The sequence below is a fragment of the Rhododendron vialii genome, chromosome 7a, assembly GCF_030253575.1.
Source record: "Rhododendron vialii isolate Sample 1 chromosome 7a, ASM3025357v1".
Taxonomy (NCBI): Eukaryota; Viridiplantae; Streptophyta; class Magnoliopsida; order Ericales; family Ericaceae; genus Rhododendron; species Rhododendron vialii.
Genome location: NC_080563.1, coordinates 33,901,083 through 33,927,964, shown reverse-complemented (window position 1 = coordinate 33,927,964; position 26,882 = coordinate 33,901,083). Strand labels below are relative to the sequence as shown.

Sequence of the window (26,882 nt, the reverse complement as noted above, 5' to 3'; positions counted from 1 at the left end):
AAAAGAAAAACTAAGCATACAACAAGAAATTGAATGAAGCGGCCACAAAAGGCAGGTAGAATAATACAAAATATTCCATGATAAGGTCAACCCATCTTGGTGGAAACCCATGGGAAATTAGAAGAGCTTATTTAAGGAAGGACCATTCCAAATTTCCAATTATAGAATCCAAAATTATACTTGAACTAGATTACACGCTAAACCAATCTATCGATTATAGCTTATTATACAGTCCCAACGCTATGAGAGTACGTACGTATAATCTGGCTTAACCTTATTAACCCCCACTCTTGTATACAATATTGGCCAAAAAAAAGTTCTATTTTTAATTAAACAAGTAACCAGAAGTAGACTAACATATTTATTGTGTCATACATGACGTGTGTTCAATAATTTTTTATAGACTTCTATTATTAGGCAAGTAACCGGCCAGAAGACTTATTATTTAAAAATAATGCAAACGGAAAATCCGAAAGTTTTACCTCTGCTCTTGTTATTTTGGGTAATAAAATGCTAGTAAAAAGCTATAAAAATGCCTTCTAATCCCATGTATCCTAGCCGTACCCGTATCCTATTTTTTCAGGTTTTCTCGTTTTAGATGTTCTCGTATCGCTGTATACTTATTGTATTGTGTCCGAATCCCGTATAGATGTCCATGCTTCATAGACTATATACAGTACAAAGATTGTGATTCCCTGACACAGAGTAATCTAGGCCTACCCCTTCTATAAATTGCAAGCCATTCTCACTATATTGCAAAGATATACTGTACTTTTCTCTAGCAAACACTTATTTCTTCTTTCCCCTAAGCAATGGCCTTCTCCCACCTTGCTTCTTCCCTAGTTCTTCTCACACTCACCTCCTCTAGTCTTCTTTTTCTTCAACCCCATCCGAGTAATGCCAACTCACTCATTGATTGTCACTTCAATAGCATTTACAATTTTGGCGACTCACTTTCAGATACAGGTAATCTAATTCGGGAAAAGCCAATCGGTCCTACTACTGCTTATGCTAAGCTTCCCTACGGTGAAACTTTTTTCAAGCACGCGACGGGTCGCTGCTCGAACGGTCGGCTCATGATCGACTTCATCGGTATGCTATACGATGTGGCAACAGTATACAGTAAATAGCCACTAGAAAAGTTACAGATTGTTGTTAATCTCTTTTGTCATTTTTTAATATTTTGTCACTAAACTTTCATTTTGTTTCATAATTTCAGCTCAAGCATCTGGCCTTCCCTTTCTTAATCCGTACTTGGAAAAAGATGCAGACTTCAAACACGGAGTGAACTTCGCTGTTGCCGGTGCCGCCGCCTTAACAACAGAGGATTTAGCAAAACTGAACGTCATTGACCTGCTTACCAACAGTTCACTCGAAGTGCAGCTCGATTGGATGTCTAAACATTGCATCATAGAGAGAGGTTAGTTAATGAATTAATGTTTAGTGAAAATTAAATGAATTTTCTTAATCTCTAGAACCACCAGGTAAGAAAGACAGATTCTGCAGAAGTTTTAAACTGTACCTGTCCAATTGCATTTAACAAAATAAACAGATTGCGCGGAGAAGCAAAACACCTCGCTTTTTCTGCTCGGAGAGATCGGAGGAAACGATTATAACTTTGCATTTCTTGAAGGACAAACTATACAGGATGCACAAAATTTGGTACCTGAAGTTGTTGCGGCCATAATCAGTGGTGTTAGGGTAAGTTTTCCAAGCAGATCGATCGTTCTAATTTTTATCAAGATCATCAAGTACTAGAAACTACTTTCTTGTGATTAACATGAAATTTAACCATGATCTTTCAATACGAGTTGCAGCGGGTGATCGTTAGCTACGGAGCTGTTAAGGTGGTAGTCCCGGGCATTTTTCCAAATGGTTGTTTCCCCCTCTATCTAACATTATTCCAAACAAATGACTCAAGTGCATACGATAAGCATCGGTGCTTGAAAGATATCAACGCCTTCGCATACTACCACAACGAAAAGTTACAAGAAGCCATCCAAGAGTTGAAAAAAGAGTATCCTGATGTAGTCATTGTTTACGGTGATTACTACCGTGCCTTCTTGTGGCTTTTCGATCATGCTGTAGAACTTGGTGAGCCTTTTTTTTTTTGTTTTCTCAGCAAAAGAAATTTATTAACTTGGTGAGCCTATTTACCCTTGCAACAAGAAGAACACAGTAATTGTATCGATTTACTCATTAATCACGGCTAAAAATGTACTCTTTTTTTTTTTTTTTTTCCATTTAGGATTTGACGGTGAGACTACGCAGAAGGCTTGTTGTGGGATTGGTGGGGATTACAACTTCACTCTGACCAACATGTGTAGTTCGGAGGTTCCGGTTTGCCCAGATCCTAAACGATTCATAAGTTGGGATGGAATTCATTTAACCGAAGCAGCATATAAGAGGATGGCTGAATGGCTCATTGACGACGTGGTGCCCAAGCTCCAGTGCTGTAACTAACTAAGATGGTCTTACTCTGCTTCGCTACCATTTGAGAAAGTAAACAGTAATTATTACGTCACTATCATTCAACATCTTTGACAAGGACTAGTTAAAGATGGATTAAAATCGATGCATGTTTTCGTTCTTCCCATTGCACGTTGAGTTGAAAACAATACTTTCTTTTACATGTCATTAAGAATTTGTTTGGTGAATGGTCTGTTGTCTAAAATTATACTTGGGCTACCTAGATTACACGCTAAACCTATCTATTAATTGTAGCTTATATTAGTCCCAACGCGATGAGACTGATAAGTAATTACGCACTCCCTCCGTTCCGTCTTGAGAGTCCACTACCAAAAGTCTTGCCATTTTTTAAATAAAAAAATCAACTACTTCCATGTATAATTTTTTTTGAATTTTTTCGCACCAAATTAAAATACTAATCGAGATCTTTAATACGGTGCAAAAAAATTTGAAAAATTATACACGGAAGTATGAGACTCTCAATATGGAACAGAAGAAGTAACTTCTTGTGCCGAAAATGAAAATGAAATTACATTCTTTCTGGACGGACAAAAGAAATTAAGGAAGAATATATTATATCGGTCTTACTATTGTCAGCCCACTGGGCTAGACAAGGAAAAAACGTATTTCTGTGCCATTTTTATACCATTTAATACACATTCACATACTTACTATTGTTTGGATTGATTTTAGAATTTTCCATACTATATTGTTTATTGGTTGACTTACTAGTTAAATAAAATCAACCGTCAGTAGCTTTCAATAGAAAGTATATTTCACACGCATGATTATGCTATCGGGTTATCATTTTAATCACGTGATCACAACTACTACCAATTTATCCACAATATTACTTCATGTTTCTTTAGTGTTGATGGGTCCCAAAAATAAGGAAAAAATAATAAAAGTCAAAGAAGGATCGAAGGCAAAAAAAATAAAAAAATTTACAAGTTCAGGAGAAACTTGCAACTGCCGCTCCTATAATAGGTAATAGATGTGGCAATCTTAACTCATATTTTTTTAATCCGTCCAATTCGTCTATTTTATAACTCAATTCAACCCGTTCATATTATATAACGGGTTGAAAATGGGTTCAATATAAATTTGAATTAAAAAACAATCTGTTACCTTGTCCCGCCTCCTGTACGGCTTTACCAGACAAAACCATTTTTCGGTTTCATTATTCGATCAGCTCACCAACATACACACACACACTCACTCACTCACTCTCTCTCTCTCTCTCTCTATATCACATTTTGATTCCACTTTTTGGCCTAATGGGTTCTCTTAAACTTAATTTAAATTTGCGAATTTTGTTCTTATTTGAATTTTTTTTCGTATTTGTTAATTTCGGATCAAACTTTTTGTGGGTTATTAATTCGTCTCGACGAGAAGAATCGAAAAAGTAAAAAAAAAATTGTAACGCCCCGATTTTTGGAAATAAAATCGAAGGTATTAAATATTAATTTTTGAAAATTCTTTAGATTAAATTCAAAATCCAAAACGGATAATTCATCCTAAAGATTCATCTATTACAAACCATAGTAGGAATACTGAAATTAGTCTTTGTAGTAATAAGCTAAACAAAATAATCGAGCCGTCTTCTAGGTTTGATACGGATCCCAAGCATATTCTGGCTTGAGTCCCACCTCTAGATTCTCCTCTGCATAGAATTGCTCACTCTCTGGATTCTGTGTCTCTTCCTGATTTTCTGCAAAATCTGGCACGGAAGCCAGGCAATCCGTACCTGAGTGAAATAGTTCACCCCGTAGTATAATCCAATCCAATTACCCCTCTTACTTTACAGTTAGCAAGCAGCAGGATAATAGTAGTGCGAAAAAGTAACACAGAATTTGTTCCACATAAACAATTTATTACTATCCATTAACTTGTCGTGTAATCTAAGATCTCCTCCGCGGGATCTTTCCTCCCCAACCGCTAGCTATGCCCTGTCCCATAAGCTCACTTTCTTTTGTTGTCGCGGATTGCACTTCAGTTATGTACCTAGCGTGTATCCCTCTCATTACAACAAAAGAAAGCTTATCATGCCCGAATCATAACTAGGGTTCGCTTATCTTATATACCACTTCACAATCATCCCTAGGCTTACTTTGCCAATATCAATACATCATTCATCATTGGGCTTACTTTGCCAATCATCATTCATCAATCAACACTGGGCTTACTTTGCTAGTTTCAAACCATCACATCCAACTCATCACATCTCACAATCACGCCTGCAGGCAATCTAAAAATAAAACTTTCCAATTCATCCATTATCTAGCATCGTCTAGGTGAATTCTACTCGCATACCACCCCATGTCTCTAGGGTCCAATCTAACATTCAAATCAAGTAATAGTGTAATATACAATTAGAACAAATAATAATTAAAACAGACTACAAGCAAACAATCACACAACCTTTTATGAATGGGCCGTTACCTTTAATCTCGTATGGCCAAGATGATAATAAGAGTTAGAGCTTTTTAAAAGAATTTAAAAACATATTTTTCTAGGCTCTCATTAATTATTTCTAAGATAAAAGATTAATTAAAAACTAATTAAATACATTTATTAGATAAAAATATTAGAATATTTATTATGACCTTAATAAGAGTCCTAAAGGTCCTATACAACCAGCTGAGTGTCGAAAGTTGGTTCGGAGGGTCACGGGATTAATTTAAATAAAGACGTTAAATAAAGTGACTAAAAGTGAAGTAAATAGATAATAAATAATTTACAATTTAAAATATGTTGCGGCTAACAAAATTTCATCTTCAGAATGTAGAGAGTCTAAATAAAATTAATTGGGCATTTATAATAAAGTTTATAAGGTCGTAAAGAATTTTTTGATTGAACACGTTATAGAAATAACAATAAATAGTAAATTAAATAAAAAATATATTATTTTAACAAGATATCATCTTTGAGATGTAAGAAGTCTAGGAAAAATTAGTTTGGGTGTTAAAACGTTGTTTGGAAGGTCGCAAGGATTTTTCGTTTGTAAACTTTGATAGATAACTAATAAATAATTAAATAAATAGATAATTAAATAAAAAAAATATGATCTTAACAAGTTATGATCTTTGAGATGTGAAAAGTCTAGAAAAAATAGTTCGAGGGTCAAAAACAGTGTTCGCGATGTCGAAAAGTCGATTCAAACCAAAACAGTTCACACCGCAAGGTTGGACCAGTCAACCTTGCGGCTGGGGCCTTCACCGCAACCTTGGCCTTCACCGCAACCTTGGCTCTGGTTCTTGCGGCCCGCAGGTTGCGGCCGCAAGGTTCAGGACAACTTCGGTTTTTTTCGTTTTTCTCACGGTTTTCGATGCATGGGACTATAAGGGGCATAGGGTTAAGCTTAAAAACAATAAATATACTTAGAGGAGTGTTTGGAAGGGATTATAATACGGGGTGAACTATTTCACTCAGGTACGGATTGCCTGGCTTCCGTGCCAGATTTTGCAGAAAATCAGGAATAGACACAGAATCCCGAGAGTGAGCAATTCTATGCAGAGGAGAATCCAGAGGTGGGAGTCGAGCCAGAATATACTTGGGATCCGTATCAAACCTAGAAGACAGCTCAATTATTTTGTTTAGCTTATTACTACAAAGACTAATTTCAGTATTCCTACTATGGTTTGTAATAGATGAATCTTTAGGATGAATTATCTGTTTTGGATTTTGAATTTAATCTAAAGAATTTTTAAAAATTAATATTTAATACTTTTGATTTTATTTTCAAAAATCGGAGCGTTACAACTTGGTATCAGAGCCTTAGGTTCAACCCTCGGCCTTGGGTAGTTTGGGTAGATCACATCAGATTGAGTTTTTCACTATAAGTTTAAAATGGCACTGTTTGAAATATACCGAAACCTAACGATAAATATATTTTTCTTGCTTTTATAGATAGACCCCACGTTTGCAAACCAACTAGCCGATGAATGGAGCAGATTGCAGGACATCCTGGAAAACACCGTAGATCCGACTTTTCTTTCCGAGACCCTTACGTGCCAGCTGAGTTCCCTATTATGTACAGCCAGAATCAGCAGCTAAGGGCGAATTTGCCAAACCAGAGAGAGGTATACACGGCTCAACATTCAAGCCCATGGAGAAGGGCTAATCTCGAGAGGGAAATCCGTGACATACTAGAAAGTATACCAGGCTTTGACATCAGGAGCGAACCCTATTACTCACATTATAGGGATATGGATAACCAGCCTCCGATTCCTACCCCAGACTGGAACCATAACTCTCCCAACATTCAGGAGGAGGATGAGATGGCTCAGCTAACTGCGGAAGTAGAAAACCTAAGGGCGTTCATGACAGCCACCCCAGATTTTCCGATGGGAGATGACTATTTGGCAGGAATGTTCCCTACCCTCTATCAAATGAGACAGGCTCACCGAAGGATTTCAGCTCTCGCCGACGCCGTCACCCGCTCCACCGATGAAGACCATGAGATACGAGGCATACTAACCTATATCCTTGGAGTACAAGTGGGACCGCGAGAGAATCCCGAAGAACCCCCTGAGGAAGAGGGAGATCCTGAAGAACCCCCTGAGGAAGAAGAAGATCCTGAAGAACCCCCTGAGGAAGAAGAGGATCCCGAAGAACCCCCCGAGGAGGAAGGGCAAAACCAGGATGAAGAGATGGGCAATGATGAACAGGAATTAGAAGAAGATGCAGGAAACAACACTGACAGTGAAGATGGATTTTTGGCAGAACCGGAGATGGATGATTATGGCTGGCTCTTACCCATAGATGCACCAAGAGATATGGATGCCGAGCTGCAGTGGTGGCTGACTAGCCAACGGCTCGAGATGCAGGAGCCTCTACCTTCTCCAGTTCCTGCACCAATGGAAGAATCAGACAGTGAGTGTGAAGTCATAGATGCCGACCCTCCACCTCGTCCTAAGATGGCTCAACCCGCAGGAATTCCGTGGGTAGGACACCATTCTGACTATGATCCAAACACTTGGGTCTATATACAGCTGGAACCGCTATACCCTTGCCCATTTAAGATCATGGCACAATCAGCTTACCTAGGGCCGGTAAAGATCCAAGCCCCATGTTATAATGGATACTATCTCATCGTTGTACCTCAAGGATTTCGGAAACACTACACCGACCGCATCCATTATTCACGAGTCACAAGGTCCCTCCCCGAGCAGGAACATCGTATCATTACAGAGAATGCTGACTTCACCGATCACGTCACCTATGCAGAGATACCCATCCGCCTAGAACCTTATAATTACCCAAACCTCAACCAGCAGGAACCACTATGGCGAGTAACATGGCGTTGTTACGGGTTCATAGAGGACACCGTCGAAAAGCAGAGTTTTCTGGCAGAAAATTTTTCTATGCTTTTCGATTGATCGTTTTCTTTAGCATTTCCTAGTCATTTCACGCACAGTACATTTTTTTTTCTTTTTAGAAAAATAATTGTGGTAGTAGGAATTTTCTTGACATTTTTTTTTAGGAAAACAATTGTGGTAGTAGGTTTTATCTCGACTTTTGGTAGCTACACATCTAAGTAGTGTGTTTTGACATGAATGATGTGTTTGATTTGTTTTGTTAATAAAAGAAAAGTTTCTTATGATGTTTTGCTTTCACGTATTTAATAATTATACAAATATATATGTTCTTATAATAAAACTCCCCTTACTAAATTATAACATAACGGTATCTAGATGGAGAAAACGAGAGACAACAAAAATAACGAGCAAAACAACAGACAAAATGGAGCCCTTTAACTCAACAACCAAATTGGAACTACCGAATTAGTCCAACTCATGCAAGCATTCATTACCGCTGCGACTGCGAATAACCAGAATCAGTGCGGAGCCTCGCACACACCTCGAGAACCAATAACTAGAAGTCGGGCACTAAATGAATTCTGCAAGCGTCGCCCGCCCTACTTTCAAGGAGAACCTAACCCCACAGCTGCGGAAGCTTGGCTAGCGGAAATCAAGAAAATTCTTGAAACCCTAGACATTCAAGAGGCCAGCAATCGAATTGCCCTAGCTACCTATCGGATGCAGATTGAAGCTCAGCATTGGTGGGACCTGATGAAGAACACCCATGATGTGGCAACAATGACTTGGAACAGGTTCGAAGAAATTTTCCTTGACAAATACTTTCCAGCACCTGTCAAACAAGCACTGGCCTCGAAATTCATGAATCTCGAGCACGGCACAATGACTGTGACCCAGTACGCAGCACGGTTTGAAGAACTGTCTCGCTATGGCACAAAAATCATACCCACTGATGACGACAATGCGAGAAAATTTGAGTGGGGACTCAATGAGACACGCCGAGCGGTGGTGGCGCAGACGCTTCCCACCTACTCATAAGTGGTGTAATGCACACTTAAGATGGAGAGAGAAAACTTGGATTCCAAGACAAGACGTGACCAAAAGAAGACAATACCTGCAGTTGGAGGACCTATCTGCACCAACCCTAACAACAGGAGTGCCCCAACCTCCCAACCCTACTACCAAAACTACCCTCACCTGCAACCAATACAACCTAACCCAGCTTGGAGAAACCCCAACCCAGGGTTCAATCGAAACCCTAACCCTAATCCAAACCAGATCCAAGTACTAAACCGAGGTCCAAACCCTAATCCTTGACCAAACCGCAACCTCTTTCCCCAGAACCAATACCCAATTCGCCGCTGTTATTTCTGCCATAAAGAAGGACATATCCAGATCAACTGTCCCAAGTTGATCGGAGTTGGAAGCCAGGGGGGACAGCCGTCACAAAACCAAGTTAAGGCTGCAGGAATTGGGAATCAGAATCAAGCTAGACCGGCTTGGAATGGTAACCAACCCGGAAGACAGAACCAGCCTCGCGGTGGGTGGAACCAACCACCAACTCAGAATAAAGGATCGAACAGGCCAATCCAACCCAATGCTGGAAGGGTGTTTGCGCTGCAAGGAACGGAAGAGGAAATGGACCCTGCAGTAATCCAAGGTACCCTCACTCTTTTTACTACATGTGTTCAAGCACTATTTGATTCTGGAGCTTCGCATTCATTCATATCTGCCACATGTGTATCTACACTTGGATTAGAAACTGAACCTCTAAAGACAACTATGCATGTGACCTCACCACTAGGGAGTAAGATTCCGATAGTACTAATCTGTAAAGGGTGCGAACTAGAAGTATCGAACCTGCGGTTAACATGCGACTTACGAGTAATCGAAATGACGGACTTTGATGTCATACTCGGGATGGACTGGTTGACTGCGCACCGAGCTATCATAGACTGCCATCGAAAGATGGTGACAGTCTATTCGCCAGATGGAACGTGCTTCAAGTTTAAGGGGGATAGACAAGACCCATCTGCACCCCACGCGCACGAAACAAAGTGGCATAGGAAGCTCGCTGGATGGTTAGTGAGTCTCAAATTGGAGGAAACGGACAGAATGGAGTTGGGCCTCCCTCACGTCATCTGTGAGTACGAGGACGTATTTCCAGAAGAATTACCAGGATTACCGCCACCAAAGGAATTGGATTTCACCATCGAGCTGCAACCCGGCACGACTCTAATTTCGATGGCCCCGTATCGAATGGCTCCAGCAGAGCTTCGTGAGTTGAAGACACAACTACAGGAACTCCTAGAAAAGGGTTTTATCCGACCTAGTACCTCACCATGGGGAGCTCCAGCGCTATTCGTCAAAAAGAAAGAAGGAACGCTCCGACTCTGTATCGACTACCGCCAACTCAACAAAGTCACCATCAAGAATCGATATCCTCTACCGAGAATAGACGACTTGTTCGACCAACTGAGAGGGTCGACTTGTTTCTCAAAGATTGATCTGAGATCTGGATATCACCAATTGCGAATTCAGGATTGCGACATACTCAAGAGGGCGTTCCGCACGCGTTACGGACACTACGAGTTCATAGTCATGCCGTTCGGTCTAACCAATGCTCCTGCTGTTTTCATGTGCCTGATGAACCAAATTTTCAGGCCGTACTTGGACAAATTTGTGGTAGTGTTCATCGATGGCATCCTTGTATACTCTCCAACGGAGAAAGAACACGAAGACCACTTGAGAATTGTCCTCCAAGTACTTCGAGGCAACCATTTGTATGCGAACGCCAGCAAGTGCGAATTCTGGATGAAAGAAGTCAAATTCCTGGGACACGTAGTGTCAGAGAAAGGAATCTCAGTCGACGATAGCAAAGTAGAAGCAGTCATGGACTGAAAAAGACCTTCTACGGTATTTGAGATTAAAAGTTTCTTGGGATTAGTCAGTTACTACAGAAGATTCATTCAGGATTTCTCCATCTTGGGAAAACCATTGACGCGATTGACCCAAAAAGGGGTTAAGTTTGAATGGAACGAAGCATGTGAGAGATCATTCCAAGAACTTAAGAAGAGACTGACTAGCGCTCCTATATTGATCATACCTGAACGAGACGCAGGGTATACCGTGTACTGCGACGCATCCAGAGATGGATTGGGAGCTGTACTCATGCAAAATGGAAAAGTAATTGCTTACGGATCCCGACAGTTGAGGCCGCATGAAAGGAACTATCCAACTCACAATTTGGAACTGGCAGCAGTAGTATTCGCCCTAAAGTCTTGGCGACACTATCTGTACAGAGAGCAGTTCGAGGTATTTACGGACCATAAAAGTTTGAAATACTTATTTACCCAGAAAAAGCTAAACATGAGACAAAGGAGATGGGGGGAATACTTGGAGGATTTCAACTTCACAATGTCCTATCATCCTGGAAAAGCAAACGTAGTCGCTGATGCGCAAGAACCGAGGACAAGTGGCTAGTTTAGCTATAAGAGAATAGAAGATGATGGAGGATCTTAACAGATTCAACCTGTAGCCTGCCACAGAGGGCACCGACGCATGTCTCTTCGCCATAGTCACAACCCCAACCTTACACCGAGAAATTCTTTTAGCCCAAACCTTTGAACAAGAGTGTGATTTCATCAGACACCAACTCTCAATTGGAAAAGTAGCAGCTGGGTGGGAAATTCACACTGACAAGAGCCTTCACTTCCAAAGAAGAATCTTTGTACCAGACATCGGTACCCTCCGTGAAGCAGTACTTAAGGAATTCCACCATTCCAACTTCGCCGTCCACCAAGGGAGCACCAAGACGTACCAAGATCTCCGCCGACAGTACTGGTGGGCTGGAATCAAGAGGGATGTGGCCAAATACATCTCATCATGCCTCACCTGCCATCAAGTAAAAGCGAAACATCAGAAACCCGGTGGGACCCTTCAACCATTACCTATACCTGGATGGAAGTGGGAACATATTACCATGGATTTTGTGACAGGATTACCAAGGTCTCCACAATCAAACACCGCCATTTGGGTGATAGTTGACCGTTTAACCAAATCCGCCCATTTTTTACCCATGAAGATGACGGATTCGATGGACTCCCTCAGCACGCTTTACATCCGAGAAATCGTGCGATTACACGGTGTACCTGTATCCATCGTGAGTGATCGAGATTCACAATTCACGTCGACCTTTTGGAGTAGCCTATAGAAAGCTTTAGGAACCGACCTTCGTCTCAGCACCGCATTTCACCCAAAAACGGACGGACAATTTGAAAGAACAATCCAAATCTTAGAAGACATGCTCCGCGCCTGTGTTTTGGACTTTAAAGGAAGTTGGCAACGACACCTACCCCTAGTTGAGTTCGCCTACAATAACAGCTATCAGTCCAGCATAGACATGGCACCATACGAAGCACTGTATGGGCGACCTTGTCAGTCGCCAGTTTGTTGGGCTGAATTGGGAGAAGCAAGCTTACTGGGACCAGAGTTAGTCCGAGAGACAACAGAAAAGATCCAAACCATTCGCCAACGGCTTCTAACTGCGCAGAGTCAACAAAAGAGCTACGCTGACAAGAGGACCAGACCATTGACCTTGCAGGTTGGAGAACACGTGTTCTTGAAGATCAGACCACGAAAAGGAGTTATCCGATTCGGAAAGAAAGAAAAACTGTCACCACGATACATTGGCCCTTTTGAGATCCTCGAGAAAATTGAAGAAGTAGCGTACCACTTAGCACTACCGCCACAACTGGACCGAGTTCACAATGTATTCCACGTGTCAATGCTCCGAAAGTACATGGCGCATCCTTCCCACATCATCAATTGGGAAAACATCGAACTCAACGAGGACGTCACTCTCGAGGAACAACCAGTGGAAATCCAAGACTATAGTGAGAAGTGCATTCGAGGAAAAACCATTCAACTCATCCGAATCCTTTGGCGACATCGAGGAATTGAAGAATCAACCTGAGAACGAACGAATACTATGCACGCCAACTACCCGAATCTGTTTCCTCCTAAAGGTACACTCTAATTTCAAGGACGAAATTTTGTTAAGGGGCGTAGGTTGTAACAACCCGATATTTTCTTTTAATAATAATATCATATAATTAGTTTTAGTGATAATAAAATTAATTAATTCCTTAATAGGATATATATTACAAACATAATTATCCTATTCTAATTATCCTATTAAAGAATTAATTAATTTTATTATCACTAAAACTAATTATATGATATTATTATTAAAAGAAAATATCGGGTTGTTACAAAATTTACTTTTACCGAAATATTTTAAGAAATAACCATTTTTTAGCAAAATAAGTGACATTTTTTTGCTAAAAAATAGTTATTTCTAAAAATATTTGGGTTAAAGTAAAAAATAATTACTTTTTAAATTTCCCTCGTTGAGACAAATCAATAACCCACAAAAATTTGGCGCAAAACTAAAAAATGCGAAAAAAATTCAAATTAGGACAAAAATTTTAGATTTAAGTTAAATTAAAGAGAACGCACTTAGCGCTCTCTAGAATATTGGCGGTGGTAGACCTGGGTAACAGGTCGTGTCGGGTCGTATTCGTGTCGTGTCAGTTAGGTTCGTATCTCAAACCACCCAACCCGAACCCGACCCATTTAGAATTCGTGTTTCTTGAGTCGTGTCATTTTCGTGTTTCGTGTCAGAAATGCTCAACCCTAACCCATTAACTTCGTGTCCGGTTTGTGTCGTGTCGTGTTATCGTGTTTGTTGCCCACTCTATATAGAATTACAGATATACCATATTATATATATATATATATATATATATGTGTGTGTGTGTGTGTGTGTGTGTGTGTTCGTGTTAGTGGGTGATACAGATTAGTAACTGTATTGGTCGTGTCAATTTCGTGTCTCGCGTGTTCAACCAGAACCCAACCCATTTAGAATTCGTGTTCTCGAGTCATGTCATTTTCGTGTTTTGTGTCAGAAATGTTCAATCCTAACCCATTAACTTCGTGTTCGATTCGTGTCGTGTTATCGTGTTTCGTGCTCGTTGCCCAGCTCTAGGCGGTGGCTTCAGTGGACGCAACGAAGACTAAAACTGTACAATCGATGGAATCCTCGTCGAAGTTATGATGCTGTTTGGAAATGAAAAAAAAAAGTAAAAACCTGATTTTTAAGTTTTTTTAGCCTCAACTCCTCATCGAAGTTATCTTGTCGTCGATTATTTTTCGTTCCCGAAAAGTACGAGACAAAAATAAAGTAAAATTGGATTTCGACACTTTCAAGCCTAAACTGGGTTCAATACTTGTTTTTTGAATAGTGTGACGTGATCGATGGATTGTGTGTGTACGTAGTTGATGGGGTAAAAAAAATATTTGAGAGTTAAGAAGAAGGAGAAGGAGAAGAAGAAGAAGACGGGTCGGGTCGGACGAGTTTGGGTTTGGGTTTGTCTTGACCTGATTCATTTCAATCCGTTTACTATTTGACCCGTTCACATTTGACCCGCAACCCGTTTCAACCCGTCCTAATTCACCCATTTGCCACCTCTAATAGGTAGTATAGATACCTCTTTAGTACATTTTTCACAGGATGTATTTTGTGTTTTGGGTAAATAAGTTTTTTTTTTCCGATTAAAAAAAAACAATTAAACAAAACAAGTATGCTGGCTGTCTGGGAGAATTCCAACCTCATTTGAACAAAATGTACAATCAATTTTTATGTTAATCAATTACCTATAAAATAGAAAAAAGAATTAAACGGTGTCATTTTTTTTGTTGGCTTATTTAACTAACAGTAATGCTACACGCACAGCAAATGTGAACAGATTTTGTGCACAGATTTTTTGTGGGGCCCACTACGGGTCCCACAAAAATAATCCGAGCCGTTCATTAAATGTAAAACATTTTTTCAAGGGCCTCCGCAAAAAATCAGCTCAATCCGTTATCTATAAGTGTTTGATTCAATCATTTAACTTTTCATTCGAATCTCAGGATAATGAAAAGTTAAATGATTGAATCAAACACTTATAGATATCGGATTGAGCTGATTTTTTGCAGAGACCCTTGAAAAAATGTTTTACATTTAATGAACGGCTCGGATTATTTGTGTGGGACCCGTAGTGGGCCCCACTAAAAATCTGTGCACATTTGCTGTGCGTGTAGCATTACTGTTTAACTAATTAAGTTTGACATCCAAACATAAACTAGCATGTCTCCCAATATTGCTCAAGTGGACCATCTATATCTGAAGGGGATAAGAAATATTTGTAGCTCAGTATCTATCTCAATATCTTTTTTTTTTTTGGAAATTAAAGGCTATCTATCTGAATATATCTATGGCCAATTGGCCTAATCGTTATCAATATTTGTGGAAATCTTTCAAACACGAAACTCTGGTGATAAATTAATATATATACATAGAAGAAGTACAGGTTCGAGAGTACACGCTACAAATTATCTAGGAACTATTTTATAGGGGGCTTTTTTCGATTTTGAATGGGTCTTCTACTAGTGGATTGTGAGATTGGTTCTCCTAGAATTAGTCAATGCATACATAAGTTGACGTTGACAGTACGAGATTCGTTCTCCAAAAATCAGATTGGCCTTTGCCCATTTTGTTTGGGCTTTGCTATCTTGGGCTTGGCCCTTAGGGTTTTTGGGCTTGTCCCAACAGGTATTTTCATCTAATCATTTGTTGGATTTCTCTCTCCCTTATTTGATGTATTCTTATTAAGTTTCTTAACAAATTTGTTGTCGTTTGAAGAAAAAAAATTGGTTAATTAGTTGACTTTTTGTGAGTTGACCAATTGCTCTTTTTTTATTTGGAGGCAAAGTCCTTGAGAATACTTTGCAAGACCAAATACGTTAAGCATAGGTGCATGAAGTTATTCTCCAACACTTTGTGGTAGGGGTAAGCAAAAAATCCGTCAAACCGTGAATCCAGTTCAAACCAATCCAAACCGAATAGTTTGCTTAGGTTTTTCAATACTGTGGTTTGGTTCCAGTTTAAAAAATTTAGAAACCACGTTAAATGGTTTGGTCTGTGGATTTACGTTAATGGTTTCGGTTCCAAACCGATCCGATCCGTATATAAATATAATATATATACATATAACGCATAATTTAGATACACCAAGTATACATGAAAGTTATAGTCAACTAATTTTCTAAATTAATTATTTATTCAATCCACCGTCTTATTCATTATTCATTTACTACAAAAATTATTTAGTATAAATTTCTATATATTACAACTCATTCTTATAATCTCAAAAGCACATAGTATATAGATATATAATGCTCCATTTAGTGCATATTGATTCCATGGCTCAATTAATTTCTAAATTTTTTTATAAATACAAACCAATTCTTAGTTTATCTCTGCAATTTTGAATACTTTAAATATATAGTTTACGAAGATGATATCTTAATTTTAAGTAAACCGTGGTTGGAAACCGAAACTGAAACCGAACCGTAGTCTAATGGTTTGGATTGGTTTGGTTCTACACTTTTTTTGGGTTGGTTTGGTTCTCCAAATACATAATCCGTATGTAGTGGATTAGTTTTTAGTTTATTTATAAAACCGAACCAATCCGATTAATGCTCACCCCTACTTTGTGGGGTACTTCCACCGGGTAGATAACTAGTTGTACACACAAGTAGGGCTGTGCACGGTTTGGATCGGATCGGATTCTTATGAATTCAATCTTAATCTGTGAGTCATGGTTTTTTGAAAATGAAATCCGTGTCCGGACCAAAAGTCTCACGGTTTGGTTCGGTTCTAATCCGAACCGTGAGTAACAGTTCGGTCCCGATTTTGTCCACGGATTGCATCAACCAACAACCAAGAAACCTGGATTTTCAAATTTTTTCTGTGTAATTCAATAGGTCCGAGCAAAGTAAAAAAAAAGGTACTTCATTAAAAGTAAACACATTACAGTAGCTCAATAATTCAATAGTTCCCAGCAAAGAAAACACATTATAGTACTTTAATAAAAAAAAACACTAAACACATTACACTTTACATCAAGTCATTACCTAATTCTAGACGCATTACACATTAAAATACTTCAATTGAAAAAAACAATTCGTACAAAGTACTCGAATAAAAAAAAACACACCAAAGTACTTAGGAGAAACCTTTTCTAGAGCTGCAATTGTAATGTTGTGCTGGTTAAAATTTGAAGATCAATCCATCAACGTAAACTAAAACGAAAATAATTTTTTTTTATAGACTTCAGTTATTAGGCCATCCACAGTGGTATAACCAAAAGATAATTGTTGTTAAAGTTAACAATATTTGTGCAAAAAATGGCTCACAATGGTATAATCAAACTTAGCAACATCCTTAGAAATAATCAAATTTTGGGCTTTGGATAACCAAAACTAGCAACATTTTTCAATAATCAAAATTTGTGAACCCCACACTACATAAGTTAACTAATTCCAAAATTTATATACACATGTATTTCAACTACTATTTTATTCTTCTCTTCTTCACTTGCTTTATATCTTCTTTACTTCAACCACAAACTGTTTCTCTTTCTTTTCCTCCAAAAGTGAAGCTCATATTTCTCGATCATCTATAATTTCACTCATCGTTGCTGGATTAAGGTATTTTACTCTTCTTTTACGTTTCTATTTTATGCTGCATTTTTATGATTTTAACTTAAACTTAACTTAAATCTGAAAATTATCTTTATTTGAATTTTTTTCGCATTTTTTAGTTTTGCGCCAAACTTTTATAGATTATTGATTCGTCTCAATGAGAAGAATTGGGAAAAGTGTTTTTTTTTTTTTTTACTTTTACCGAAGTATTTTGATAAATAATCACTTTTTAGCAAAAAAAAAAATTGATTTTTTTGACTAAAAAGTGGTTATTCATTTTTTTTGTTCCTCCCCCTATGGTTGAGTAAACAAAGAACCTTGCAAAAAAAAAGAGGAAGAACTTTGCATTGTTTTTCAAATTTAAGAACACATCTGATTTTTTTTTTGAAAGATTAAGAGAGTAGTGGATTTGTGATATAGGCTATAGGAATAGGAAGAAGAAAAAAATCGGTGTTGTTTTGATAGATAACACTGGGAAGAACACCATATATTCGATATATTTTTGCCAAAAAAAAAACGTAATGAAGGGAAGCGAATGACGGGAAACAAAAGGGGAGAGAGAGATTGTGTTAAATTGTAGTGGACCCCTTATTTTGGTTATAGACTAGAAGTGACCATTGTGAACCTCAACATTGTTAAACTTAGCAATCTCTTAAGTGAATAATCAAAAGCTGATGTGTCAACTTTTGATTATCCATTTTTGATTATACCACTGTGGATGGCCTAGACAAGTAACCAGAAGACTTATTATTTACAAATAATGCAACGGAAAATCCAAAAGGTTTATCTCTGATCTTGTTATTAAGCTGTGTTTGGTTTGTGTTTTGAAATTTTTTTTGAAAAATAGTAGTGGTAATAAGTAGAGAGAGATAGAGAGAGAAATGTTGAAAGTATGAAAAATCTAGGTGGAATTTTTTGAAAAATGCTTTTTAAAAAGCAAAGAGAACAAGGCAGTAAGAAAATGGATTTACTCTATACAGTTATATCGGTGTATATATATATATATATATATATATATATATATATATATATATATATATATATATATATATACACACACACAGTCAGTCTCAAATGAGGGAGTCCTTATTTTAGTTAAAATGCAGACCTCCTCATTTCTCCCATTTTTCGATTGAATTTTGATGATCCGAGCCGCTCAATGTGTTCAGAATGTGATTTTAAGAGTACCTGAGAGAAATTGGCAAAAAAAATGACCGGGAAGGGCTGCATCCGAGCAGTTTTTGTTTGAACCGTTCGATAAAAAACAAACAAAAACTGCTCGGATGAAGCCCTTCCCGATCATTTTTTTTGCTGATTTCTCGCTGGTACCCTTAAAATTACGTTCTAAACACATTGAGCGGCTCGGATCATCGAAATTCAATCGAAAAAGGGAAGTCCGCATTTTATTAAAATGAGGTGGTCCTTACGGAAGACAGACTCTGTGTGTGTGTGTGTGTGTGTGTGTATATATAATAAAACAGAGCTGTGTTTGAATCCAATAGACAACTAATGCTCTAGATTTATCCCCTCCTTCTGCATAAATCTCTGCCCTCCATTCTATATTTCTTTTTTAGTCTTAAATGTTTTCCTAATATAGAATTAGATGAATCAGTAATGAGGTATGATTTTGATTTAATTTTATTTCCTTTTCCAAAACCTATTTTTGTTCCTTTTTCCTTTTGGTTCAAAATTTGGAACTCTCTCTCTCTCTCTCTCTCTCAACCGTGGTTCAAAAATTGGGAGGTCCTTTACCTCTTCAGATAGGATTTTTTGTTCACATTTTTGCAACATGAATATGAGTTCATCCAACAACGTCGATGGCAACAAAGTTCTATTCTTCCGGTGCTCCGGTTTGGATCTTTCTGTTCAGGCCTTTTTTTTTAATCGCATCAAAACTCGATTACGTAGGGATTATTTCTAAATTAATTTATGATGTTTGAGTTTGTTTTGCAGTAGGTTTACCTAACAAGTTTGTCGGAAAATTGAGGTACACTTAAAGTTTTTGTTTACATTTATCCATTCGCATGCTTATGAATTTTTACTATATTAAAGGTAGACGGTTAGTTTGGTGAGATTTTTTATTTCTTCTAAATCTGCTTTTTCATTTTTTGAATGTAGACACAAAAAAAAAAAAAATACATCTTTGATAAAAAGACGTGATCGTTATGTGTGATAAAAAGCCTTGGTAAAGAACTCATATTGGCTGTCTAAACATTTAAGTTCTTGATTAGGTAGTATTAGCTCTATTTCCTTTCTAATTTTATCTTTCGCAATTTTAATTGGAGTATAGCCAGTGGTCTTCTTCCGTAATTTTATATTTGTTAAGATTAACCTTAACAAATGGTTAGTTTGTTTAGTTATTTTATTGGAGACTTGATAAGTGTACTCGCATGTGATTTTTAATATAAAAGGCATCTTTGATGAATTTCTCATAATAAGAGTGTTTTGCAAAACTTAGTGATGTTGTTCAAAAAAAGGAGGGGAGGTTGATCTAATGAATATGGTTTTTTCCCTCTGTGGTAATTCCAATCAGCTACTTTCTTCCTTCTTTTTTTTCAAAACAGAAATGACAGAGAGTAAAGGGTTTAAGGCATAGTTATTGATACCGTTACCGTTTTGACGAAGAATCGGTACCCTAACCCCCCAATTTCGTTCCGGTCCCAATACCGGTCCGAAATTTTGCAGAGTTTTTTTTTTTACGCTATGTTTTTCGTTTTTCTTTTTCTGGTCCTAAAAAAAAAAACAAAAAACGTTTCAGGCCCAAAAAAATAAAAAATAAAAACGTTTCAGGCCCAAAAAAATAAAAATAAAAACGTTTCAGGCCCAAAAAAATAAAAAAACATTTCCCCGCCCCCCCCCCCCCCCCCCTCGCGCACGAATAATCTGTGACGCGCACCCGGTTAATTGGTTTCCGAATCAGTTTTTCCAAATTGCCTTCGGCCATGGCACATTTTTCCGAGCGCGCATGACCTCTTATTGGGTTCTCATTCACAAGTTTACTAGTGTGCAAAGTCATTTAAAGTGGAAAAGAGTTTTGTAACTAAGCAATGTGGGACTAGAGAATCTCTAGTAAAGATATTTTATGATGAATAGTATGATATGGAGGATTTTTTTGAATTATAATTATATATAATTATTATATATATTGTAGTTGCGGTAAATCCGAAACGGTACCCGGTACCGGTAAGTACCGTACCAGTAAGAAAACCGGTACCCTGTCCGAAACGGTATTCAGAACTATGGTTTAAGGGTCCGGCGAGGTCACAGGAGGCGGAATGGATGTGTATCCCAATTTTAACCAACCAAACAGGTAATTCAAGTAGACTAATAATTAATTTCGGGGTGGGGGCTAAAAGTATATGGAATTTGCTGTGATATCTGTGCTAAAAATGAAACCTTTTTTTTTTGTGGGCATAAAAAAGTGTTCGTTAAAATTCATGGAAAAAAATAGCCGGACTAGGTACTGAAAAGGGCAAGTCAAACATCTAAAATCGAACTATGATTGGAACAAAGCCTCTCAAATCCAAATTAGAAATCGGATGATTCATCTTTAAAGTAGGATATTTAGAGCAACAAGATCTATTTGTGCCTTAAAAATGTGTGAAATTATGCCGAATATTCAATGAAAGCATTAGACAACTATGAGTAAGCAATTAGGTGAGAATCAATTTGAAATTTCTGAAGTCAAACAAACAACGTGTTTTTGTTCTAAATACATATTACCTCTCTAGGTGCAATCCTACTTTATTTTTGATTTATGTGTGTGAACTCTCACTGTGATGAATCACTAAATTTATGTTTGTTTTGGTATACAAGGTTCTACAAAGAACGGAGTTGAAGTAAAGCTACAACTGAATGCTTTGTGTCTCCTGGAACCTCTCATTAGGAATGAAAGATGAAAAGAATTTTCATATGCCAATATTTCTTATCATTTTATTCAGTTCCCCCTTTTTGAAAATGAAGAGTTGACCTTTGGAAAAGCATCCACAAATCCTCCGTAGGGTTTTATCCCCTTCAAGCCACGTTTAGGAACACTGCCTATTGCAACTCTAAGAGATCTCCAATTGTAACTCCAATTTTTTCATTAGCATTTGTCTTCAACAACCATTACCAGTGAAACCCAATCCAGATATATATACCGAAAACTTATCTTTGAACAAGGTATGTGAGATATTTTTTTGTTTATGTTATGTAATCACTATTATAGTGCACTGCATTTTATTGATATAGTTTCGTTTTGTCGCCAACATTATGTTTTTTCATAGCAAGGCCCTGTATAATGGATGCCATATATAAGGCCATGAATTAATTAGTGTACTGCAGTAGGATGGTTATTTTATTGATCATGGCTTTGGTGAAATAAACAGATTTGGCAATCTAGCTCTAGAGGATTTGCCAGAGAAATGCTTCATAATGTAGGTATTGAAACGACTCAGGTTGAAGTCATAGTTCGTATTAATTCGAAATTTAATTTTGTTTTGTGCCCACATCTTACTAAGAATTTTGGAACTCTTTTAAATACAAAGTAATTGGAGTGTACATTAAGACTGAATTGTTTTGGTCTTGCGATTCTATATTTCCTTACATGGCTTTCAGCATTAATTTTGTAGTTTGACCGAAGACTCCATTGTATTACGGTAAGTTAATTAGGTAGAAATGTTCCTTATTATATTACATTTACATTCAGTCATGACTTTAAAGTTTTAATATCATACATGAATTTATTTTACAAATGGTTTTTTTAGTGTTAGAGAAATCATATGGCTGAGGTTTTGGTGGTCTAATAAGGATTAACTTTTGGTGGTATGATACCGTTTAGAACCTTTTTGTTTTGAATTTTCTTGCCTTCATATTTTATACATTTAGTTGGAATATAATGACCAAAATGCTTTGCCAGCTGTGTTTTCCATTGCCACGCCATAGTACGCCAAAAGTGCCAAAACACCTTTTCATAGGCATCTATGTAGATACTGGCTCAAATTTGCTTGGCTTATATGAAGTGACGAGTTGTGGATGGAGTGAAACTCATTACTTGAAACTAATACTATGGTAAACATAATTTTTTTGTCTCATTAGATTCATTACCAACATGATCTCTATTCCAGTTTCTTATGGGAATTTCAATTCTAATTGAAGATTGTGTTTTTGTTGCTTTTTTGATGTTGCGTCAAATTAATATCCGGTAGGACAAATAAAATATTTATTTTGATAATATTCTTAGTTTTGTTAATTTCTTTTTATTAGGTTATGAAGCAGGGTTTGGTGTTGCAAATGGGAGAAACTGCATGAGAGAGCTATGGAGGTGGGCAGGTGCATAAGGATCACATGCAATGGGTTTCAATTTTCATGCAGAAATATTACAAGATGTGAGGTCCTCCTGCTATTACTAGAGAGAGATGAGAATAGAGGATTTGATTATGGTAAGAAGTGGAAAGAGATACGAATGGGTTGAAGTGGCTTAGAACGGGTGAGAATCTAAAGGAGGATTCGAATGTAAGTCATGATAAATTGGGGTTTGAAATTTATTACGGTTGATTGTGTTTTAATAGGTTAGAAGACGAAGATGGGTCTCTCACTGGTGTTGTGTCTGATTTTGTAATTGTTATTGTATACGATTTGTTGAACGTGCAATCACATTACGTTTAGGCTAAGATGACATTGTTTGTAGTTAATTTCACTTCAAGGATGAGTGTGACTGATTCTCGATGGAGCTGTTGAATTTTAGATTAGTCAAAGCGGTCTCCACTAATTAAAAATCAATTTGTGTTGGGGTCAAGTTATGTGGTGTGTGTCCATAGGCACGATCTTGCTGAAGAGTAACGACACTAAAAGCCAGTTCCCATGCCGCATTCTTTGAGCCGTGCCTTCAGGCACGGGCATGCGCTAGTGTATATATATTGAATCATACTCTACACAATACACATAATTCTGACTTTCTGAGAGAGTAATCCAGGCCCACTCCTCTATAAATTGCAAACCATTCCCAGGCACTCTCACTATATCGCAACCAAAGTTCATACTTAATTTCTTTACCAAAACACTTGTTTCTTCTTAATTTCCTTAAGCAATGGCCTCCTCCAACCTTGTTTCCTCTCCAGTTCTGCTGGCACTCGCCGCCTCCTATCTTCTTTTTCTTCAACCCCACCCGAACAATGCCAATTCACTCATTACTTGTCACTTCGATAAGATTTATCAGTTTGGCGACTCGATTTCAGATACTGGGAATCTAATTCGGCAAAAGCCAATCGGTGCTGCCACAGCTTTTGCTAAGCTTCCCTACGGTGAAACTTTTTTCAAGCACGCAACAGGTCGTTGCTCGAACGGTCGGCTCATGATTGACTTCATCGGTATGCTATATGATGTAGCCACAGTATACAGCTTACACACTAAAAAAGTTACAGATTGTTGTCTATGGGATATACGTTGCACACACCCTACATGTATCACGACATGTAGATACAAGTGTGTATATCACATGATCAGGTTTGTATTTCCGAAATAATCTACCTTCGTTTTCTTTCTGTTTATTTTGTTTGGATTGGGCATAGACCCATAGTAAAATCTCTTTCGTCATTTTTGTTATCGGCAAAAGAAAATTTTATTAAACTCGAAGAAGGTACATCGAGTAAAAGAGAAGGGAGAACTAGAAAGTTCACTCCAACCCTACAGAGACAAGGTAAATAAAAGGAAAATTACACCCAAGTACTCCTAAATAATGAATCGTCTAACACCATCAAAATTTCTTTTAATATCTTCCACCGTATACACCTTGATATCAAATCTGGCTTTGATCCATAAAGCTTCCCTCATTTTGATTAGCTCTGCCACTTGGTTGCGATCAGTAGCTAGCTTTGTTGTTGAAAATAGCTCTTTCGTCATTTTTAGTATTTGACCTCGAGTCTTTGAACTTTCATTGTGTTCATAATTACATGCAGCTCAAGCATCGGGCCTTCCCTTTCTTAATCCGTACTTGGAAAAAGATGCAGACTTCAGACATGGAGTAAACTTCGCTGTTGCCGGTGCCACTGCCTTAACAACAAAGGTTTTAGCCAAAAAGAGTATCATTGACAGGCTTACCAACAGCTCACTCAAAGTGCAGCGCGATTGGATGTCTAAACATTGCATCATAGAGAGAGGTTAGTTAATGAACGTTTTTTGAAAAATTAAATGAATTAAACTCTTAAATTGTACTTGTCCAATTGCATTTTACAATTAAAATAACAGATTGCATGGAGAAGCAAAAGACGTCTCTTTTTGTTCTCAAGATTGGAGGTAATGATTATAGCTTCGCATTTCAAGAAGGAAAAAGTATACAGGATGTAAAAAAGTTGGTACCTGAAGTTGTTGCAGCCATAATCAGTGGTGTTAGGGTAAGTTTTCCAAGCAGATCGTTCTAGTTTTTATCTAGAGAGATCAAGTAGTAGCAGAAACTACTTTCTGTGATTAACATAAAATTTAACCATGATCTTTCAATGTGAGTTGCAGCGGGTGATCATTAGTTACGGAGCTGTTAGGGTGGTAGTCCCGGGCAATTTTCCAATGGTTTGTTTCCCAATCTATCTCACATTATTCAAAACTAATAACTCGAATGCCTATGATAAGCATCGGTGCTTGATAGATATCAACAACTTGGCAGTCTACCACAATGAAAAGTTACAAGAAGCCATCCAAGAGTTGAAAACAGAGTATCCTGAAGTGGTTATTGTTTATGGTGATTACTACCATGCCTTCCTATGGCTTTTCGATCATGCCGTACAACTTGGTGAGCCTATTTACCCTTGCAACAAGAAGAACACAAAAATTGTATCGATTTACGCATTAATCATGACTAACAATGTTTTTTTTTTTTTTTTGTCATTCAGGATTTAACGGCGATACTACGCAGAAGGCTTGTTGTGGGATTGGTGGGGATTATAATTTTAATCCGACCAACATGTGTAGTTCGACGGTTCCGGTTTGTCCGAATCCTAATCGATTTATAAGTTGGGATGGAATTCATTTAACAGAAGCAGGATATAAGAGGATAGCTGAATGGCTCATCGATGACATGCTGCCAAAGCTCCAGTGCTATAACTAAGTCGGTCTTTCTTGGCTTCTCTATCATTTGAGAAAGTAAACAGGAAGACTTCTTCGCTATCATTCAGCATCTTTAATAAAGACTAGCTCATGATTAAAATCAATGCACGTTTTCGTTTTCTCCATTGTACATTGAGTTGAAAACAATATTTTTTTGCAATATATATACTAGTGTATTAAAAATGTCGTTCATGTGATAAGAATTTGTTTGGTGAATGGTCTGTTGTCCAAAATTATACTTGGAGTACTAGATTACACGCTAAACCTATATATTAATTATAGCTTACCAGTCCTAACGCGATGAGACTGATAAGTAATAACTGCTCAAGTGGACCATCTGAAGGAGATAAGAAATATTTGTAGCTCAAAAAAAAAAAAAAAAGAATATTTGTAGCTCAGTATCTATCTGAATATCTTTTGTTTTTTATTTTTATTTTTATTTTTATAAGCAATTTTTTTTTTAATTAATCTTTGAAGAGGATACAAATATTAAATGGATCTCCGGCAAATACGCAACCCAAGAACCAACTCCAATAGATGGCATGAGACCAACCGAAACAACACACCTGAAAGTAGGCCTGTCAATGGGCCAGATCCGAATCCGATAAGACTCGAATCTGATAATGGTAATCTGGATCCGAAAATCTGAATCCAATCCGAAAACTTTTTTACTTCAAAAATTTTAGCAAAAAAAATTATTTTCCAAAAAAATTAAAAATAAAAATACAACTTCTTAAACATTTTTTTTTTCAAAATAAAAAATTTACAGTTTTTTTTTTTAAAATTTTAAAATAAAATTTCGGATCAGATTGATAACGGATTTAATCTGATATGATCCGTATTTGGATTATTAGATTCGGATTATCGGATCGACGTTATCGGATCCGGAACCGGATCGGATTTTTCGAATCGGATCTGAATCAGATCTGGTCCATTGACAAGTCTACCTGAAAGCAAAGAGAAACCTAAGTGGCCTAGTCATTATCAATTCTTGTGGAAATATTTTTAACACGAAAATTTGTTGAAACATTAACATAGAGGTTCGAGAGTAGACGCTACAAATTCTCTGGAACTATTTTATTCAGGGCTTTGTTCGATTTTAAATAGGCCTCTTATTAGTGGACTGTGCGATTGGTTCTCCAAAATTAGCCAATGTGTGCATAAGCGGACCTTAAGTGACAGTATGAGATTGGTACCCAAAAATGAGTTGACCAATTTGTAGTTGAGTTTTTCAGAGTTGACCAATTACTTATTTTTTATTTTGAGGCAAAGTGAACATAATATATCATTAAATATAACTAAGTTACACATAATCCTTTCAAGGTTCTTTATAAAATGTTATGAGCAAGGGATACAACATGCCTAAGCACATTTATTATGAGAACACACAAACAAAATTACAAGCGATGGAAACAAAGTCCTTCA

General features: G+C 37.4%; 1 protein-coding gene across 3 annotated transcripts; it reads left to right on the top strand.

Moving 5' to 3' along the window:
- The first annotated feature begins 644 nt into the window (after positions 1-644).
- Positions 645-25,628, top strand: LOC131333121 (acetylajmalan esterase-like). Of its 3 annotated transcripts, none has more exons than XM_058367468.1 (5): positions 645-1,092; positions 1,220-1,420; positions 1,553-1,701; positions 1,818-2,094; positions 2,249-2,657. In XM_058367468.1, exons 1-5 carry the CDS (start codon positions 813-815, stop codon positions 2,461-2,463), a joined length of 1,122 nt encoding a protein of 373 aa, XP_058223451.1. In that variant the 5' UTR covers positions 645-812; the 3' UTR covers positions 2,464-2,657. The 3 variants fall into 3 exon arrangements, with proteins under 3 accessions (XP_058223451.1, XP_058223453.1, XP_058223452.1); XM_058367470.1 differs by lacking the exons at positions 1,220-1,420; positions 1,553-1,701; positions 1,818-2,094; positions 2,249-2,657 and adding exons at positions 24,317-24,517; positions 24,606-24,751; positions 24,867-25,143; positions 25,244-25,628 and having other exon boundaries at positions 776-1,092; XM_058367469.1 differs by lacking the exons at positions 645-1,092; positions 1,220-1,420; positions 1,553-1,701; positions 1,818-2,094; positions 2,249-2,657 and adding exons at positions 23,368-23,728; positions 24,317-24,517; positions 24,606-24,751; positions 24,867-25,143; positions 25,244-25,461.
- The last annotated feature ends 1,254 nt before the right edge of the window (positions 25,629-26,882 follow it).

Bases quoted from the DNA above. Each gene is read 5' to 3' on its own strand.
- LOC131333121 (XM_058367468.1), top strand. From the start codon at position 813: ATGGCCTTCTCCCACCTTGCTTCTTCCCTAGTTCTTCTCACACTCACC. The intron at 1,421-1,552 runs GTTAGTTAATGA...CAAAATAAACAG, and splicing joins ACATTGCATCATAGAGAGAG to ATTGCGCGGAGAAGCAAAAC. The intron at 2,095-2,248 runs GTGAGCCTTTTT...TTTTCCATTTAG, and splicing joins CGATCATGCTGTAGAACTTG to GATTTGACGGTGAGACTACG.